At 43.0% G+C, this 20,000-nt stretch overlaps 1 protein-coding gene across 1 annotated transcript in view; it reads right to left on the reverse strand.

Annotated features, from left to right (window-relative positions):
* Positions 1-934: 934 nt before the first annotated feature.
* Positions 935-20,000, reverse strand: part of acss1 (acyl-CoA synthetase short chain family member 1) — a 42,751-nt gene continuing 23,685 nt past the window's right edge. The window contains exons 6-14 of the mRNA XM_083544659.1: positions 18,368-18,515; positions 15,450-15,587; positions 15,243-15,335; positions 11,913-12,025; positions 11,617-11,743; positions 9,492-9,619; positions 9,348-9,411; positions 8,654-8,775; positions 935-1,205 (exon numbers count right to left, since the gene is read on the reverse strand). Coding sequence (XP_083400785.1) covers positions 1,029-1,205; positions 8,654-8,775; positions 9,348-9,411; positions 9,492-9,619; positions 11,617-11,743; positions 11,913-12,025; positions 15,243-15,335; positions 15,450-15,587; positions 18,368-18,515 — 1,110 coding nt within the window. The 3' untranslated portion in view covers positions 935-1,028. The remainder of the gene's footprint in view (positions 1,206-8,653; positions 8,776-9,347; positions 9,412-9,491; positions 9,620-11,616; positions 11,744-11,912; positions 12,026-15,242; positions 15,336-15,449; positions 15,588-18,367; positions 18,516-20,000) is intronic.

Below are 20,000 nucleotides of genomic sequence, written 5' to 3' on the forward strand. Positions count from 1 at the left end.
GAGAGAGAGAGAGAGAGAGAGAGAGAGATTAAAGGAAACAGGAGATATTGGACTTATTGGATTTGAAATTTGATCACTGGCAGAATGTTCATATTAAACAATAATCACATGATCACATTTAGTTTATTATTCATGTTCATTAATGCTCTACATAACCTCATAACGCTTCATAACCATCACATAATTTGTTTCTCACCAAGAGCTCAGAAAGTCTTACAAGCACTTATAACTCCTCAATGAATCCTCACAACAGCTGACTTCTGACCTTCAACATCTCACCTGGGTAAGGTAAGATCTCCTTAATTTCTCACATTTTCTCACTATTTTTTTATGATTTTTAATGATTTTGTACTATTTTTTTTTTATATAAATTGTTAATAAAATCTCAATACAAATCTTGTGTTTTTTAGTTGTGGAGTTTTCCTGATGGACAGTTTTTGATCTCCTATCCTGTGATTATGAGGCATTACAACGTGTTTATAAGGTCAGAGTGTTCACTATAATGTAACATAACCTGTAATAAAATATTAATCATTTCACCTCTGAGATCTAATAAATCATCAGTATAATATTCCTCATGGAGGAGTTCATAAAGGGTTATGATACACTCTGAAATGTTATGAAGGGTTATAAAGGATTATAAAAGGTTAGTAATAAAGGGAATCTAATCACAGTTTTGTTAGTGCTTGAACTGAAGACACACCTGCATTACCACGTCATTTCTGTAACCATTTTATCACAGTTTATAATTTTATCAAAGGTTTTATTTCTCTACATGTTTTTAGCCTAAAAGTCATGACCTCTGTCACATCCTAAACAGCACACAGAGTTAGAGTTACTCATCTGAACTGTCTGTATTGTGGGAAGTGAACTTTCTTAATACGTGTGTGTGTGTGTGTGTGTGTGTGTGTGTGTGTGTGTGTGTGTGTGTGTGTGTGTGTGTGTGTGTGTGTGTGTGTGTGTGTGTGTGTGTGTGTGTGTGTGACTTTCAGATGTACTTCCTGTTATTGCCCCAACCCCCTGTGATGTCACACCCTGGTCGCTTGGTCCCTGTAGAGCTGATGAGCCTCGAGGATCTCAGTCACTACAGTTGGGTCGTCCAGAGTAGAGATGTCCCCCAGACTTTCCACCTCCCCCATGGCCACCTTTCGGAGAATTCTCCTCATGATCTTCCCAGAGCGAGTCTTTGGAAGACGCTTCACCACCTTACACACCAAGACGGAAAACAAAAACAGGTCAGCATGTAGAACATCTAAAATCTCCATCTCCTGCAGAAGAAGTCATATTTTAGAGGAGTCAGTGTGCAGCTGTATACAGTACAGATTTACTGTCCTTAACAAAGAGACATTATTGTCTAAATAACTGGCAACAAAAGTGAGTACACCCTCAGTGATAACAGCTGTACGTGGTGTAAACATGTAAAGCCACTTGTTATATTCATCATGTTCTTGTCTGCTTATCAGAACCATAGAAATGTGTGTATCGTGTATTAGAGCAGTTACATCGATGCACACAGATACACACTGACCACTGGATGTTCTACATGGACCTCATGGTAAATAGTCTCTGAGGATGTGAGAATTAGAATTGTTGTTTTCCACAAAGATGCCGAAGCTGTAAGAAGATCAGTATCACCCTGAAACTGAGTTACAGTACAGTGGTCCTGGTCATACAGAGGTTTTCCAACGCGGGTTTCACCCAGAACAAACCACACAAGGGTCCATCAAAGAAGTCGAGTCCTCGTGCTGAGCATCAGGTGCAGACACATGAGTGCTGCAGCATTGCGTTCCAGCGTTCCAACATGTACTGTGACATTATGTAGCAGAACATTATGCTCTTCCCTTCAGAAGCCAGAATTTGGAAAACTTTCCGAACCACAGTTTTCCAATATAATAACGACCCCATACACACCACCAAGATGACAACTGCCTTGCTGAGGAATCTAAAGGTGAAGGGGATGACGGTATATTTCCAGAACTGAACCCTTTCGAGCAACTGTGGGGAGCACCTCAAGAAGGTGGAGAAGCACTGTGTGTGTAACATCCAGCAGCTCTGTGATGTCATTATGCCATTCAGGGACAGGCATTAAGCTGGTTTAAATCCTACCTGTCTGATCGTTACCATTTCGTAGATTTAAATGGAGAGCTATCCAGGCTAATGCTAGTAAATTATGGCGTGCCACAAGGTTCAGTTCTAGGACCCCTGCTCTTCACAATATACATGCTTCCGTTAGGAAATATTATTAGAAGGCATGGAATTAGCTTCCACTGTTATGCTGATGATACCCAGCTAAATATCTTAACTAAACCAGGCGATACACTCAATTAGCTCGCATAACTGAGTGTGTTAAGGAAATAAGAGATTGGATGACCCATAACTTTCTACTATTAAATTCTGATAAGACGGAGATTTTGCTCATCGGCCCAAAAACCAGTACACAGAAGCTCCAGCATCTCAACCTGCGTTTAGACGGATGTTCTGTAACCACTAGTCAACAGTAAAAGACCTGGGAGTTATTTTAGAGCAACTTGTCTTTTAAAAATCGCATAAACAGCTTCTTTCACCTTAGAAATATTTCTAAGTTAAGAAACATGTTGTCTATATCTGATGCAGAGAAGCTCGTCCATGCGTTCATGACCTCCAGACTGGACTACTGTAATGCATTACTAGGTGGATGTCCTGCATCATTAATAAACAAGCTTCAGTTAGTTCAGAATGCAGCAGCAAGAGTTCTCACAAGGTCAAGAAAATATCACCATATAACCCCAATCTTCTCATCCCTACATTGGCTTCCTGTTAAGTTTCGAATAGACTACAAACTACTGCTATTCACTTATAAAGCACTAAATGGTTTGGCTCCCATGTATCTCTCCAGTCTTTTAACACTCTACAATCCGTCACGCTCCCTGAGATCTCAAAACTCTGGACTTCTGGTAGTTCCTAGAATAGCAAAGTCCACTAAAGGTGGTAGAGCATTTTCACATTTAGCTCCTAAACTCTGGAATATTCTTCCTGACAGTGTTTGGGGCTCAGACACACTCACCCAGTTTAAGTGCAGATTAAAGACGTATGTTTTTAGCGAGTTCTACACATAACACACATCACATCATAACCTTGTGCTCCAGAACATCTGATCACATCACATTATCAACTTGTGCTGTTAATATCATGAACAGCAGCTACGCTAATTCCTCTCCACTGCTTCTCTTTCTCTCCCCATCCCGAGGCATCCTGAGGTTGCTCCAGCTCCAGTCACGTCCCACCTCATGAAGATTATGGATCTTTGAAAAAGTAGATGCCGAACTCGCAAACATCCTGAACCATCTAGAGACGTACCAGTGCCAATTGGATCCCACTACATGTGTGGTTTTGACATTGGACCTCCTGGAGTGTTTAAAGGCTCTGGCATGGAGAAGCTGATGCTGGATCTGTGATGATCACAAATGCTCAGTAGCTCCTACTTTTATACCAAAGACTGTAGAAAGAACATTTACTTATAATCTTATACTCCAGTGCTCATGTTAGTTCTCACTCTCCAGTGTTCTGTATTGTTGAAAGATTTATGATCACACTCTTGATGTCACCCAAATGAGGATGAGGTTCTGCTTTTGAGTCTGGTTCCTCTCAAGGTTTCTTCCTCATAACATCTAAGGGAGTTTTTTTTTGCCACAGTCGCCACGGCTGCTCATCAGGGATAAACACACACCATTCACCTTCACTGTTGATTTGTGTAAAGCTGCTTTGAGACAATGTCTGTTGTGAAAAGCGCAATAGAAATAAACTTGACTTGACTTGATTATGGAGGAGTTGACGAGGATCCCAGCAACAATCTGTGCAGCTCTGGTGAATTCAGGATTAAGTGATGGATAACAATGATCTTCTTCTTCTTCTTATTTCGGCTGCTCCTATTAGGGGTCTCCACAGCGGATCATCCTTCTCCATACCACCCTGTCCTCTACATCTGCCTCTTTTACACCAACTACCTGCATGTCTTCCCTCACCACCTCCTCCTTGGCCTTCCTCTTTTCCTCCTACCTGGTGGCTCCATCCTCAGCATTCTTCTACCAATATAATTCATGTCCCTCCTCTGCACATGTCCAAACCATCTCAATCTCGCCTCCCTCACCTTGTCACCAAAACATCCTACATGCGCTGTCCCTCTAATAAACTCATTTCTTATCCTGTCCATCGTCGTCACTTCCAACGAAAACCTTAACATCTTCAGCTCTGCCACCTCCAGCTCCACCTCCTGTCTTTTACTCAATGCCACTGTCTCTAATCCATACAACATCTCAGGTCTCACCACAGTCCTATAAACTTTCCCTTTCATTCTTGCAGATACTCTTCTATCACTAATCACTCCTGCTATCACTCTTCTCCACCCACTTCACCCTGCCTGCACTCTTTTCTTCACTTCTCTAACACACTCTCCATTACTTTACACTGTTGACCCCAGGTACCTGAACTCCTCCACCTTCTCCACCTCTTCTCCCTGCAACCGCACCCCTCCACTGCCCTCCCTCTCATTCACACACATGTACTCTGTCTTACTCCTACTGACTTTCATTCCCCTTCTCTCCAGCACATACCTCCACCTCTCCAGGCTCTTCTCGACCTGCTCCCTACTCTCACCACAAATCACAATATCATCCGCAAACATCATAGTCCAGGAAGACTCCTGTCTGACCTCGTCTGTCAACCTGTCAATCACCACTGAAAACAGGAAAGGGCTCAGGGCCGATCCTTGATGCAGTCCAACCTTCACCCTGAACCAGTCTGTCGTACCTACTGCACACTTTACTGCTGTCACACTGTCCTTATACATGTCCTGCACCACCCTCACATACTTCTCTGACACACCTGACTTCCTCATACAATACCACAACTCCTCTCTCCACCCTGTCGTACGCTTTCTCTAAATCCACAAATACACAATGCAGCTCCTTCTGTCCTTCTCTATACTTCTCCATCAACATCCTCAAAGCAAATAATGCGTCTGTGGTGCTCTCCCTCGGCATGAAACCATACTGCTGCTCACAGATGGTCACCTCTTCTCTCAGCCTGGCTTCCACTACTTTTTCCCAGAACTTCATGGTGTGACTGATCAACTTTATTCCCCTGTAGTTACTGCAGGTCTGCACATCTCCCTTATGCTTAAAGATCGGTACCAGCACACTCCTTCTCCATTCCTCAGACATCTTTTCACCTTCCAAAATCCTGTTAAACAATCTGGTCACTTAACACCAGCTCCATCACCAAGAAAGCCCAGCAGCGTCTCTACTTCCTGAGAAGGCTGAGGAGAACCCACCTCCCTCCCCCCATCCTGTCCATGTTCTACAGAGGGATCATTGAGAGCATCCTGAGCAGCTGCATCACTGCCTGGTTTGGGAACTGCACCGTCTCGGATCGCAAGACCCTACAGAGGATAGTGAGGACAGCTGAGAAGATCATCAGAGTCTCTCTCCCCTCTATCATGAACATTTACACCACACGCTGCATCCGCAAAGCACACAGCATTGTGGAGACCACACACACCCGTCACACACACTTTTTACCCTCTTGCCATCAGGAAAACGGTTCCGAAGCATTCGGGCCGCAACAACAAGACTGTGCAACAGTTTCTTTCCACAAGCCATCAGGCTTCTCAATAAACAGAAATGAAACGCAACTCTCACACACACACACACACACACACACACACACGCACTCAAATGTGTGTAACGAACTGTAACATTTTTTCTGGACTTAACACACACTCATCACTAATCTCAATCCATTCCACCACCATTCATTTATTTATTATTTATTATTCTTGACTGTACCACAATCATAACTGCTGTTTTTTGCACATTTATCATTATCACTGTATTTTACTGTTTACATGCTGTTTTTTGCACCTTCAACTGCTGCTGTATTTGTGCACTACATTGTTCTGTTTATAGTCACTTCTGGGGTATAGTTTTTTGTTTGTAAAGTTTTTACAGTCTTCTTGTACAGTACTGTATAATCAAGATTACAGTAGGTTTACTGGTCAGCGCCATATTGGGTTTTGTGTCTTGTCTTGTGTCGTCTGTCTGCACTGTCTGTCTGCACTGTCTGTCTGCACTGTCTGTCTGCACTGTCTGTCTGCACTGTTTGCACCAGGTTGCACTCGATGCACTTTATGTAACTTGTGTTGTAGCTCTATGTTATTTTGTTTGTTGTTGTTTAGTGTAGCACCAGGGTTCTGGAGAAACGTTGTCTAGTTTTTACTGTGTACTGTGTACCACTGTGTATAGTAGAAATGACAATAAAAGCCTCTTGACTTGACTTGGTTAAAAACTCCACTGCATCTCTCCTAAACATCTCCACGCTTCTACCGGTATGTCATCTGGTCCAACCGACTTTCCACTCTTCATCCTCTTAATCGCTGCTCTCACTTCCTCCTTACTAATCCTATCTACATCCTGCTTCACCAACTCTACATCCTCCAACCTTCTCTCTCTCTGATTTTCCTCATTCATCAGCTGCTCAAAATACTCCCTCCATCTTCTCAACACACTCTCCTCACTAGACAAAACATTTCCCTCTCCATCCTTTATTGCTCTAACTTGCAGCACATCCTTCCCAGCTCGGTCCCTCTGCCTGGCCAATCGGTATAAATCCTTTTCTCCTTCCTTAGTGTCCAACTTCTCCTACAGCTCCTCATATGCCTTTTCCTTGGCTTTCACCACATCCCTCTTCACCTGCTGCTGCATCTCCTTGTACTCCTGCCTACTTTTCTCATCACTCTGTCGATCCCACTTCTGTTTTGCCAACCTCATTCCCCTAATGCTCTCCTGCACTTCCTCATTCCACCACCACGTTTTTTTGTCTTGCTTTCTATTTCCAGATGTCACACCAAGTACCTTTCTATCTGCCTCCCTCATCGCTCCTGCAGTAGTTGCCCAATCATCCGGCACCTCTTCACCACCACCAAGCCCCTGTCTGACCTCTTCCCTAAACCTCACACTACACTCTTCCTCCTTCAGTTTCCACCATCTTATTCTTCTTTCAAACCTTACTTTCCTCCTCTTCTTCTTCGCCTCCAAAACCATCCTACAGACCACCATCCGATGCTGTCTAGCTACACTGTCCCCTGCCAGCACCTTACAGTCTCCAATCTCCTTCAGGTTGCATCTCCTACACAGAAGATAATCCACCTGTGTGCACCTTCCTCCACTCTTATACGTCACCCTATGATCCTCCTTCTTCTTAAAATACGTGTTCACCACTGCCATTTCCATTCTTTTAGCAAAATCTACCACCATCTGCCCTTCCACATTCCTCTCCTTAAAACCATACCTACCATCACCTCCTCATCACCTCTGTTCCCTTCACCTACATGCCCATTAAAGTCTGCCCCAATCACCAATCTTTCATTCCTACGTTCACCTTCTACCACTTCATCTAACTCACTCCAGAATCTTTCCTTCTCCTCCATCTCACAGCCAACTTGTGGAGCATAAACACTGATGACATTTATCATCATCCCTTCAACTTCCACCTTCACGATCATCACCCTATCAGAAACTCTCTTCACCTCCACTACACTCTTACTGTACTCTTCCTTCAGAATCACCCCTACACCATTTCTCTTCCCATCCACACCATGATAAAACAGTTTAAACCCACCTCCAATGTTCCTGCTCTTACTCCCTTTTCACTTGGTCTCCTGAACACACAGCATCTCTACCTTTCTCCTCTCCATCATATCAGCTATCTCTCTCCCTTTACCCGTCATAGTACCAACATTTAAAGTACCAACCCGAACCTCCACTCTCCTACACTGCTCCTTTTCCTGCTGTCTCCGTAGACGTCTTCCTCCTCTCCTTCTCCTCCTTCGGCCAACAGTAGCCCAATTTCCACCGGTACCCTTTTGGCTAACGATACCTGTGGCGGTCGTTGTTAACCCGGGCCTCGACCGATCCGGTATGAAATTCTCATTTGTGATCCGCATATTTGATTTGGCACATGTTTTACGCTGGATGCCCTTCCTAACGCAACCCTCCCCATTTACCCGGGCTTGGGACCGGCACTAAGAGTGCACTGGCTTGTGCATCCATAATGGCTGGGTTATGGATAACAATGATACTCACATTAAATATTCACATTTATTGCATTTAGCAGACGGCCTTATCCAGAGCGACTTACAACTGAGCAAATGAGGATTAAGGGCTTGGTGGTGCCTGGTGGTAACCCTAACAGTAACCCAAACCCTGACCTAACCCTAACTCTTACCCTAAACCCTAACCCCATCCCTAAACCCAACCCCAAACCCAAAACCTAACCCAAACCCTATGAGCTTTCGATCCATAGTCCAATGTCTTAACTACTGAGCTACAACCTTCCTCACACTTTCGACACACTTTAGACAATAATGGCTGTATGTTGAGTTATTTTTATAGGACAGTGCTCATTGACTCCTCTAAATATATCCAAGTTTCATTTTTATAGTATTGTCCTTTGAGAACATATAATAAAGTAGTTGGTGAAATGTGGGGGTGCACTTACTTTTGTGAGATACTGTATTATTATATGTCTCTCAGTTGTATTATTCAAACTGAATTATTGTTATAACATTGAAATAAATGTATAAATAAAATAGAAATATCAAATAATGTTTGTCTGGCACCAGGAAGTGGTCAGGGACGGCGTATTTGGCAATCTTGGTGGCCACCAGCACTCTGAGTTCCTTCACCACAGCTTCCTGGTTCTTCAACACGTTCTCCTTCATAACCACGAATGCAAACGGAACTGAGGACACAGGAAGTGATCAATTGTTTATCAGGAAATGGATTTAATCTTGTTCTACTGAATCGTTCAGGCACCTGACATTATACACTTTAAAGTTATATAAATATAAATATAAATTATAATCCTGGCTTTAATGTAGAGTCTCACTGTCTAACAGCAGAGGGCGCCACATTACATCTTCATATAAATCTAATATAAACACCAGAATTTCCTGTGTTTAGTTCAGTCTGATCTCTCCCATTCTCACTCTTTTATTAATTATATAATGCGCGCACACAGACACACACACACACACAGTATGGAGAAAGAACCCCTTAGACCTCAAACTCCACACTGCAGCTTCAACAATGCAGGCTTTATTTACTTCCTCTGCAGTCTTCTTTCTCTTTCTCTCTCACACACACACACACACACAAAACACAGAGACTGGTATAGAGACTAATTTGCATATTTGGGAATAGAGGAGAAGAAGGAAAGAACTTAAGCATGGTCATGGGCAGTTTGGGCTAGGGCAGTTTAACACCCTTCATCTCTCCCCACACCCCAGTGATTTACTGAGTGAACACTCTCACCTTCTCCTTTAATGTCGTGAGAAACTCCGATAACAGCAGCCTCTGGGACGTCCGGATGCTCGTCCTGCACAAGAACGTCACAGTCCAAATCATTCAATTAACAGCCTGCTGATCATTATATAGGAAAGAAGCTCCGCCTCTCACCAGCACGTCCTCGATCTCTGCCGTGCCCAGGCGATGGCCGCTGATGTTGATGACATCATCCATCCGTCCCGTGATCTGATAATATCCTTCTGCTGTCCGGTGTGCTCCATCTCCTGTAAAATAATACCCTACAGTGCCAACACACACACATACAAAGACACACACACACACACACACACACACACACACACACACACACACACACACACACACACACACACACAGTTTCAAATGTAAGTTTCAAATTTAATTATTTAATTCAGAATACAACATAGATGACATATCAAATGTTTAAACTGAGAAAAATTTTTATTTAAAGGGTAAACATTTTTTATTTCATAGCATCAAAGTTGGGACAAGGCCATGTCTCCACTGTGTGGCGTCCTCTCTTCTCTTTATAACAGTCTGTACACGTCTGGGGACTCAGGAGACAAGCTGCTCAAGTTTAGGAATAGGAATGTTCTCCCATTCTTGTCTAATACAGGCTTCTAGTTGCTCAACTGTCTCAGCTCTTCTTCTATCATCTTCCTCTTTATGATGCACCAAATGTTTTCTCTGGGTGAAAGCTCTGGACTGCAGGTGGACATTTCAGTACCCGGATTCTTCTTCTACACAGCATGATGTTGTAATTGATGCAGTATGTGGTCTGGAATTGTCATGTTGGAAAATACAAGGTCTTCCCTGAAAGAGACGACGTCTGGATGGGAGCATATGTTGTTCTAGAACTTGGATATATCTTTCAGCATTGATGCTGCCTTTCCAGATGTGTAAGCTGCCCATGCCACACGCACTCATGCAACCCCATACCATCAGAGATGCAGGCTTCTGAACTGAGCGCTGAGACAACTTGGGTTGTCCTTGTCCTCTTTAGTCTGGATGACATGGTGTCCCAGTTTTCCAAAAAGAACTTCAGATTTTGATTCGTCTGACCACAGCACAGTTTTCCACTTTGCCACAGTGCATTTTAAATGAGCCGTGGCCCTCAGAAAACACCTGAGCTTCTGGATCATGTTTAGATACGGCTTCTTTTTTGACCTATAGAGTTTTAGCCGGGGATGGTGAATGGCACGGTGAATTGTGTTCCTGAGCGCATGTTGTGATTTCCATTACTGCAGCATTCCTGTATGTGATGCAGTGGCGTCTAAGGGCCTGAAGATCACGGCATCCAGTATGGTTTTCCGGCCTTCACCCTTACACACAGAGATTGTTCCAGATTCTCTGAATATTTTGATGATATGATGCACTGTAGATGATGAGAACTTCAAACTCTTTGCAATTTTTCTATGAGAAACTCTGTTAGGGGTTTGTTATATTAGGGATGTACCGGTGCACGTATTCGTGCAGAAACGTTTTGGTGCAGGTCTTTCAGTTTGGTTTACCAGAATCCTGTTTACTTGTGGAACATTGTTACAATCTGAGTTCCCCCAGGAACATATCAAGTTGCAGACTGCAAGTTTATTTAGTCTCTGCCTCTCACTTAAGCGCAGTGTCACTGTTTTTTTTTTATTATTATTAAACGTGAAAATATACACAACAGTGCCAGGGGTATAAACGAGAAACTACAGTTAGTGCAGTGTCACTGTGGCTCCTCACTCCGTAGCGGAAATGCGATTTCTAATGTGTTGTCAAATTCAGATTTTGTTTTGCGCACTGCCATTCCATTTATATACACATCTATATCAACAAATGGGGTCTAATAAATTGATTAATTGTTCCATAAATTTTTCAACTGATTTAATTTTATTTGATTATTATAACAAATTTAAATAATTGAATTTCATTAATTAGATATATTGCATTTAATTTTTATTTTATTTTATTTAACTTAACATGCATTTTATTTAAAATTATAAAAAAAAAAGAAAACTGTTGATGTTTACAAATGTTAATAACAATAAACTGCGTTAATAAAAATAAAAATACAAGAAATTTTCTGTTTTGCATTTCATCCCCCAACTGTACCGAAATTGTACTGAATTGTGACTTAAAAATTGAGGTACCGTTACACTCCAAATACACACACACACACACACACACACACACACACACACACACACACACACACACAGATATAGATCTTGTTAGGCCATGACTCCTTCATACTGATGGACAGTGGTGCACTCACCAGGATAGGGTTTAAAGTAGGCATCTATGAATCTCTGATGATCTCCAAAAATGCTTCTGGCCATTCCAGGCCATGGCCGGCCAATACACAGAGCGCCACTGACATCATTTCCTGTCAGGACCTGGCCCTGTGAAGACAAGTCATTATAAACAACATGAAAATAAATAAGATGTGTATTCTACACTTTATTCTACATTCATTCTGTGGAGTTTTACATTAGAATGTGTTTCTGCTGTAAATGAAACTGTAACTGTTATACATAAACGTTGATGTAGCAGATCTGTAGCAGATGTTACCTTTTCATCCAGTAACGCAGGCTGAATGCTGAAGAAAGGCCTCATGGCCATGGCAGGGCGAATCTCAGCTCCGGGTTCAGCAGGTCGCGGTGCGATACACACTCCACCCGTCTCTGTGGGAAACACACACACACAAGCTGGAGCAACCTTAGGATGCCTCGCGATGGGGAGAGAAAGAGAAGCAGTGGAGAGAAATTAGCGTAGCTGCTGTTGATAATGTGATGTGATCAGATGTTCTGGAGCACAAGGTTATGATGTGACGTGTGTTATGTGTAGAACTCGCTAAAAAGATACAACCTGCACCAGTGGCGTGAGGTCAGGGTCAGTAAAGCTTCTCTGCTGGTCTAAACACTACCAGAAGCTCTGACCTACATTTACAACCTAAACTCTAATATTTGTTCCATGAAATTCTATTCATTTATTCCCAACAGTTTCTTCTCTTCATGTCGTAGTGTTTCTCTCGGCTGCACTGCTTCAGTATGTGTATTTGGATGTTAGATTTTTTAGTTTAATCCGATTTTAGCCTCTATGTGCTGCCATGTGAATCTAATCTGTCCAGGGCCTTCAAAGCCTGCCCTACAGGCCTTTTTTACTATAGTCTCCTTAACAAATATCTCTGTTTTTTTAACCAATCAGATTTCAGATTCTCCTCACAGAGCAGATCACTGGCCCAGAATAGCGTCAGCATTGTTCCGTCCTCTGATTGGTTGTTCAGAGGGAAACTGTTACAGCCGAGTTCGACTGGTAAAACACATGTGTAGCTCTGCACACGTTCATACATCTGAGTTAGACTTTTTTATGCCTACGGAGGAAGAGAAATTGATTTAGTCTCAGACGTACTTAAAAATTCATTTAGAAGAAAAGCGAGACATGGTGAGGAGGTCACCAACCCCGAAGCTCGCTAGCGTGTCTCAGCCTGGGAAAGGGTTTGATCTCCACTTCCAGACCAGTGAATACGAGCGATACCACTGGATTACAGAGTCTGCATCTCTGGTGAGTAGGTTGTGTTTTATTTACATTTGAATGTTTTTGTCATGTTATTAGACAAATATTAGTTGTGAACTGCTCCAGATGTTGTAGGTGCACAGTTGTGGTTGTAGTGTAGAGGTTTGGAGTGTAACTGGGTTTGTTGTTTTAGTAAAATGATTTTCACCTCCATATGTGAAATGTCTCTCTGTAATGCCACGTGTTGTTATATTGTGTTTTTGTATTGTATTGATGGTTTCTATAATTGCGACGTGATAGTGGTGTATTAATCAGAATCAGAATCAGAATCAAGTTTATTGGCCAAGTGTGTTGACACACACAAGGAATTTGGTTCCAGCTTTTAGTGACTCTCAAAAGTACAGACATAAATAAAACCTATACATGACAAAACAGACAAGACAAGACAATACAGACAATGTGAGACAGTATAGACAGTGTGGGTAATAAATAGGGATACAGATCAGTAATGTATATAAAGTGTGAGCGTGCATGGTAGTGCACCTTAAAAGGTGGATTAAGTCGGGTACATCCTCACTGAAGGCCCAGGTACCAAATGCACGGCCCACCACTGGTCTGCACTTAAACTGGGAGAGCGTGTCTGAGCCCCGAACACCTAAACACTATTCCAAAGTTTAGGAGCTGGATGTGAGAATGTTCTTCCACCTTTAGTGGAGTTTGCTATTCTAGGAACTACTAGAAGTCCAGAGTTTTGAGATCTCAGGGAGCGTGACGGATTGTAGCGTGTTAGAAGACTGGAGATACATGGAGATAAACCATTTAGTGCTTTATAAGTAAGAAGCAGTAGTTTGTAGTGGATTCGAAACTTAACATGTAGCCAGTGTAGGGATGAGAAGATTGGAGTTATATGGTGATATTTTCTCCACCTTGTGAGAACTCTGACTGCTGCATTCTGAACAATCCAGTCTTTTAATTCTTTAACACACTCAGTTATCCGAGCCAATTGAGCGTATCGTCTGGTTTCGATGAGATAGGTAGTTGGGTATCATCAGCATAACAGTGGAAGCTAATCCCATGCCTTCTAATAATATTTTTCAAGGGGAGCAAGTATATTGTGAAAAACAGGGGTCCTAGAACTGAACCTTGTGGTACCCCATAATTTAATTGCATTAACTTGGATAGTTTTTAATTCAAATCTACAAAATTGTAATGATCAGACAGGTCGGATTTATACCAAATTAATGCCTGTCCCTGAATGCCGATGAAAGCTCTCTCCTGGCTCAGGTCTTATTTGACTGATCACTATCAGTTTGGCCCATTTTCTCTTTATATCTGCTGCCTCTGGGTGAAATTATTCATAAACATGGGATTCGCTTCCATTGCTATGCTGATGACACACAGCTGTATATTTCAGCAAAGACAGGTGAGAGAGATCAGCTTAACAATGTTGAGGAGTGTGTAAAGGACATTAGACAGTGGATGCTTGATAACTTTCTTCTGCTAAACTCAGATAAGACGGAAGTACTTTTACTAGGACCACATGCAGCTAGAAGTAAACTTTCTGATTCTGTAGCATCTCTGGATGGTGTTTCTGTTTCAGTGTGTACAGCAGTCAAAGACTTTGGTGTGATTATTGACCCGAGTCTTTCCTTTGAGTCTCACGTGAATAATATCACCAGGATCTCCTTCTTTCACCTTAGAAATATTGCTAAAATTAGAAATATGATGTCGTTACAGGATCATGGATATAGAGTGTTTGGTGAACTGGGATATTTGGATGCTGTCGTCTCCTCACTCTCACACGTTCACTCAGGTTTGTTGATGGTGGTGTGGTGGGTCGTCTCTTATCCCAGAGATCCTCATGTCTGTGTTTCCTTCTGCTTCTCCCTTTTAGTTCTGCTGCCAGAGTGAATCTTACCAGAGTCCAAACTGCACAGTGACTTAACTTTCATACAACAATCACCAGACTTAATAATCCATATCCTTCTCTCCTTCTTTCTCCTTCTCTCTCTGCTTTTGAGTCTGATTCCTCTCAATGTTTCTTCCTTATAACATCTAATGGGGTTTTCCTTCACCACAGTCTCCATGGAGCGCATCAGGGATAAACACACACCATTCACCTTCACTGTTAAATTCTGTAAAGCTGCTTTGAGACAATGTTGTGAAAAGCGCTTTAGAAATAAACTTGACTTAAACTTATAGGGTATAGATGAATGGCTATAGTGTATATAAGAGGTTTTAAAGGGTATAAATGAGTGGTCTCTGTAGTAATTATCCTCATCATCACACTGTTATGGTTTTATGAGGAACACATCTGATCTGATCACCTTCAGCTCCTGAATGACCTCTGGTGACCTCATTTATATTTAAATGTGTAGTAATTACCTGTCTGCCACCAGGTGTCCACAAGAGGGCACCGCTCTTCTCCCACCACTTTGTAGAACCATTCCCATGCCTCGTGATTGATGGGTTCTCCAACTGCAGAGACCATCCACCAATTACCAAATATCCGGTGTTCAATAGGTCCTGTACTGTACTACACTCACACACACACACACACACACACACACACACACACACACACACACTGACCTGAGGCAAGGGTTCTGAGAGAGGATCGGTCGTACTTCTTCACCCAGCTCTCCTCATACTTCAGTAGGAGCCTGAGAGCCGTAGGAGCAGCATAAAACTGATTAATCCTTAACCGCTGTACCATCTCCCAGTACCGACCTACACACACACACACACACACACACACACACACACACACACACACACACATATTATATTTATATATGGTGTTGATATTTACATTTTACATAATATTATATATGTAGAAGATGTATTAAGGTGTGTGAGGTGTGTGAGATGTGATGTAATGTGGCAGTAGCACTGAATAACAAAGTCAGCTGGAGGTCAGTTGGAGTGGCAGTAGCATTGTTGACTTTCTTGTAGTACACAGTGTTCCCAGCAGTAGCGCAATCGCTTATCACAGAACTCTGTTTCTATTCTTAGGCTGCAGATATCGTTAACAAGTTTAATCTTATAGACTTTCTCATTACCACCTTCTCACTGCCACTAAAAGTGCCGCATAGGCCTCAGCAGGTTACATCCCTCTGTTGCTCCAAGTTCTTGGGTTTGGGCTGATAATGGCCCTAAAGTCACGTCTTTGAGAAGTAATTGAACCTGTTCTAAAAATAACTCTTCCATCAGCACTGGTTATGTACCTAAATCCTTCAAACTGCAGTATCAACCCTCTAATTAAGAAAACTACTTTCTAGGACTACTTACTAGGACCACATGCAGCTAAACTTTCTGATTCTGTAGCATCTCTGGATGGTGTTTCTGTTTCAGTGTGTACAGCAGTCAATGTGGTTGAGACTTAATAATCCATATCCTTCTCTTCCTGTCACCCTCTTCTCTCTCTCTCTCTCTCTCTCTCTCTCTCTCTCTCTCGGTTCCAGTGACCACTGTTTCTGCCCCTCTTCCCTCAGTGGATCTTCCCACTTCGTCCTGTCTGCCTCTGGATAGTGTTCTTTTCGTTTAGAGGCGACTTTGTGCAGCTCGGGACGGTTTCTCATCAACGCCCTAGAGATCCATGAAATTCCGGAGTAAGAACGGGAGATTTTTCAACATCGTTTATCTGTAATAAATGGACATTCGGTGGCACCCAGATGAGCATGAGGTTCGCCCTTGAGTCTGGTTCCTCTCAAGGTTTCTTCCTTCTGCATCTCGGGGAGTTTTTCCTTGAAACAGTCGCCACCGGCTTGTTCATCAGGGACAAACTTACACTTATAATGAACATCTTCATTTATTCTTTTTCATTTATTACAGATAAACGATGTTGAGGTGCAGTGATGGAGATCAGAGCAAACTGTAGTCCTGAGTCAGTGTAGCAGACTGTTGATATTAACTACAGTTCAAATCCATCCTCAAAACTCCCGTTCTTACTCCGGAATTTCATGGCCCATCGGGGCTGTGTGCTCAGTCCACTGCTGTTCACTCTGCTGACTCACGACTATGGAGCAATGCACAGCTCGAATCATATCATCAAGTTCGCCGATGACACGACCGTGGTGAGTCTCATCAGAAAGAACGACGAGTCAGCATACAGAGAGGAGGTGCTCGGTTAACAGCCTGGTGTGGAGCAACAACCTGTCTCTGAACATTGACAAAACTAAAGAGATAATTGTTGACTTCAGGAGAACACAGAGCGACCATTCTCCACTGATCATCGATGGATCCTCAGTGGAGATCGTCAAGAGCACCAAATTCCTTGGTGTTCACTTGGCGGATAACCTCACCTGGTCACTCAACACCAGCTCCATCACCAAGAAAGCCCAGCCTTTACTTTCTGAGAAGGCTGAGGAAAGCTCATCTCCCTCCCCCCATTCTGACCATGTTCTACAGAGGGCAAACAGCATTGTGGACGACCCCACACACCCCTCACACACACTCTTCACTCTCCTACCATCAGGGAAGCGGTTCCGAAGCATTCGGGCCGCCAAAACAAGGCTGTGCAATAGTTTCTTTCCTCAGGCTCCTCAACAAAAAACTGAACTGAACTCTCACACACACTCACACACACTTGCACACAACTGTGTGACTGATCTGCACAATTTTACCGGACTTAACACACACTCATACTCACTTCGTGTGACTGATCTGCACAAACCGGACTCAACACACATCATACACTGCACACACCCATCATTCAGTACCACTCACACTAATCATTACCACAAAAATGTTTACATGCCGTTTTTGCACATCCGTTCACTTTATCTCTGTTGAGTTCACTTGATCTCTTGCTGCTATATGTTTAATTGCACAATATTGTTTACATTTTTCTGCTACTGTGCACCTTATTTTGTTAGGACAGGTTTACTGGCGGAGCTATTTTGTTTCTTGTGTATTGTGTGTTGTCCTGCACTGTCCTGTGTTTTCTGTTTGCACTGTTTGCACCAGTTGCACACATGCACTTTATGTGGCAAGAGGATATTTCTATTAGTTCTTGGCTATGTGTTTTTTTTTCTGTTGTTTTATGTTGTTGTATGTAGCACCTGGGTTCAGGAGGAACGTTGTTTCATTTCACTATGTACTGCATCAGCTATATATGGTTGAAATGACAATAAAAGCTTCTTGACTTGACTTGACTTGACCACATTATCTTTGTAAAGCTGCTTTGAGACAATTTTCCTTGTTAAAAGTGCAATACAAATAAACATGAATTGAATTGAATCTTCCTCATTTACATGTACCCTGCAGTGTCCTTTGTGTTGCTTAATGGGCAGCTGAATAGATTCTCTATGCTCCACTCAACTCAAACACACATTTTTTTTCCTTGTCTTACTTGAGAACACAAAAACAACCCGAGAGTGAATCCCAAATTCCTGTGTCTGGTGAGGCGCTACACCTTTAATAATACACACTGTGTGTGTGAGTGCGTGTGTGCGTGTGTGCGTGTGTGTGTGTGTGTGTGTGTGTGTGTGTGTGTGTGTGTGAATTACCTGGATTTGGGTACACAGGTGTGCTTTCAAACAGCACGGTGGTTCCTCCGTTAGCGAGTGGCCCATAAACAACATAGCTGTGACCAGTGATCCACCCGATATCAGCAACACAACCAAACACATCACCAGGGAGATAATCAAACACATACTGAAAACACACACACACACACACACACAAAAATCATATATATATATATATATATAAAAAAAAATAAAAAAAAATAAAAAAATCATATATATATATATATATACATACACAGTCATGTCCATAAATATTGGGACACCAACACAATTCTAACATTTTTGGCTCAATACACCACCACAATGGATTTGAAATGAAACGAACAAGTTGTGCTTTAGCTGCAAAATGCAGCTTTAATTTGAGGGCATTTACATCCAAATCCGGTGAACGGTGTAGGAATTACAACAGTGTGCATATGTGCCTCCCACTTTTTAAGGGACCAAAACTGGAACTGCCTCACAGTAGGTGGTTGGCCTTCTCTTACTCTCCCGACTGCTGTGAGGAGGGACAATTGTGCAAAACAGGCGTCCCTTTCTGAGGGTGAGCATCTTGAACCTGAGCCTCATGAGTGAGCGGTTCAAGTTCTTGGGCTCTCCCAGCGGGGTCTGTTTCTGGGCTTTGCGATGCCCAGCCGTGCCAGACTGGGGCTGCGCCTGCCGAGCAGCCCCATGAAAGCGACAGGGAAGTACCACCGAAACGCTGCCGTGCTCTCCTGAACCAGTCGGCAATCGCCCTTACCTACAGCATTGCCTGAACAGGCCAGGAGGAGCCACCAGGCCGTTCAGAAGGAAAGCCCTGTCCCTGTCGGGAATCTCCGATTACAGAGTTAGGGTTAGCCCTTACCCTAAACCCTAACCCCTAACCCTAACCCTTTCTGTGGCTACTAGAGCTTAAATGGACTAACCTACAGCCTGCACCGTACCTTTGTGACCCTGAGGGTTAGGTCATAACGTGATGTAACTCCTAAATTGTCAGCCCCAGAGCTGAATCCCTTGTCCATCTCTAATAGCAGGTCAGCCTGGTATGCCTGCAACACACTCATCGTGTGGAGACAACCCACCGGCCTGAACTGTCACCGTGTAAGCCCTACCTACTAGAGCCGAAGTGGCTTTTTAAGCAATACCAGAGCGATGCATCACCTGGGGAGAGATAGCCAGCTAGCGTTTCTTCAACCCTGGGCATCTCCCCATAGCCCCACTCCCTAAACCCTACTATATTCACGTATAGCGAATGCGGGGGAAAGGTACAGGCCGCACGGCTAAAAATGCTAACAGAGCCAACTAAGCATGCTCCTAAGCTAATCAAGCAACACATTGGCTAAGGAACACACAGTTCTGCTTGCATTTAAAGCTCATGGATGCACAGATTCACACACAAAGCGCTTACCTGAACAATCAGAAGATAATGTCGCTACCATTGCTTAGCCATTTTGTAGCTTCCTGGTTTATGCGACGCACCCCCCACCACCTCCCTTTACGTCACGGTTTGCCGGATTTCACACGTGATTCAAAGTGTGGACAACGCGAGGCATTCCCAAAGCGTTTCAACGCAGCTCGAGTTCTTAAGAGGGAACTTCTGCAGATGACAGCATTCAAAATTCTACTGGAATTC

Source organism: Silurus aristotelis, assembly GCF_946808225.1.
Source record: "Silurus aristotelis genome assembly, chromosome: 6".
NCBI lineage: Eukaryota > Metazoa > Chordata > Actinopteri > Siluriformes > Siluridae > Silurus > Silurus aristotelis.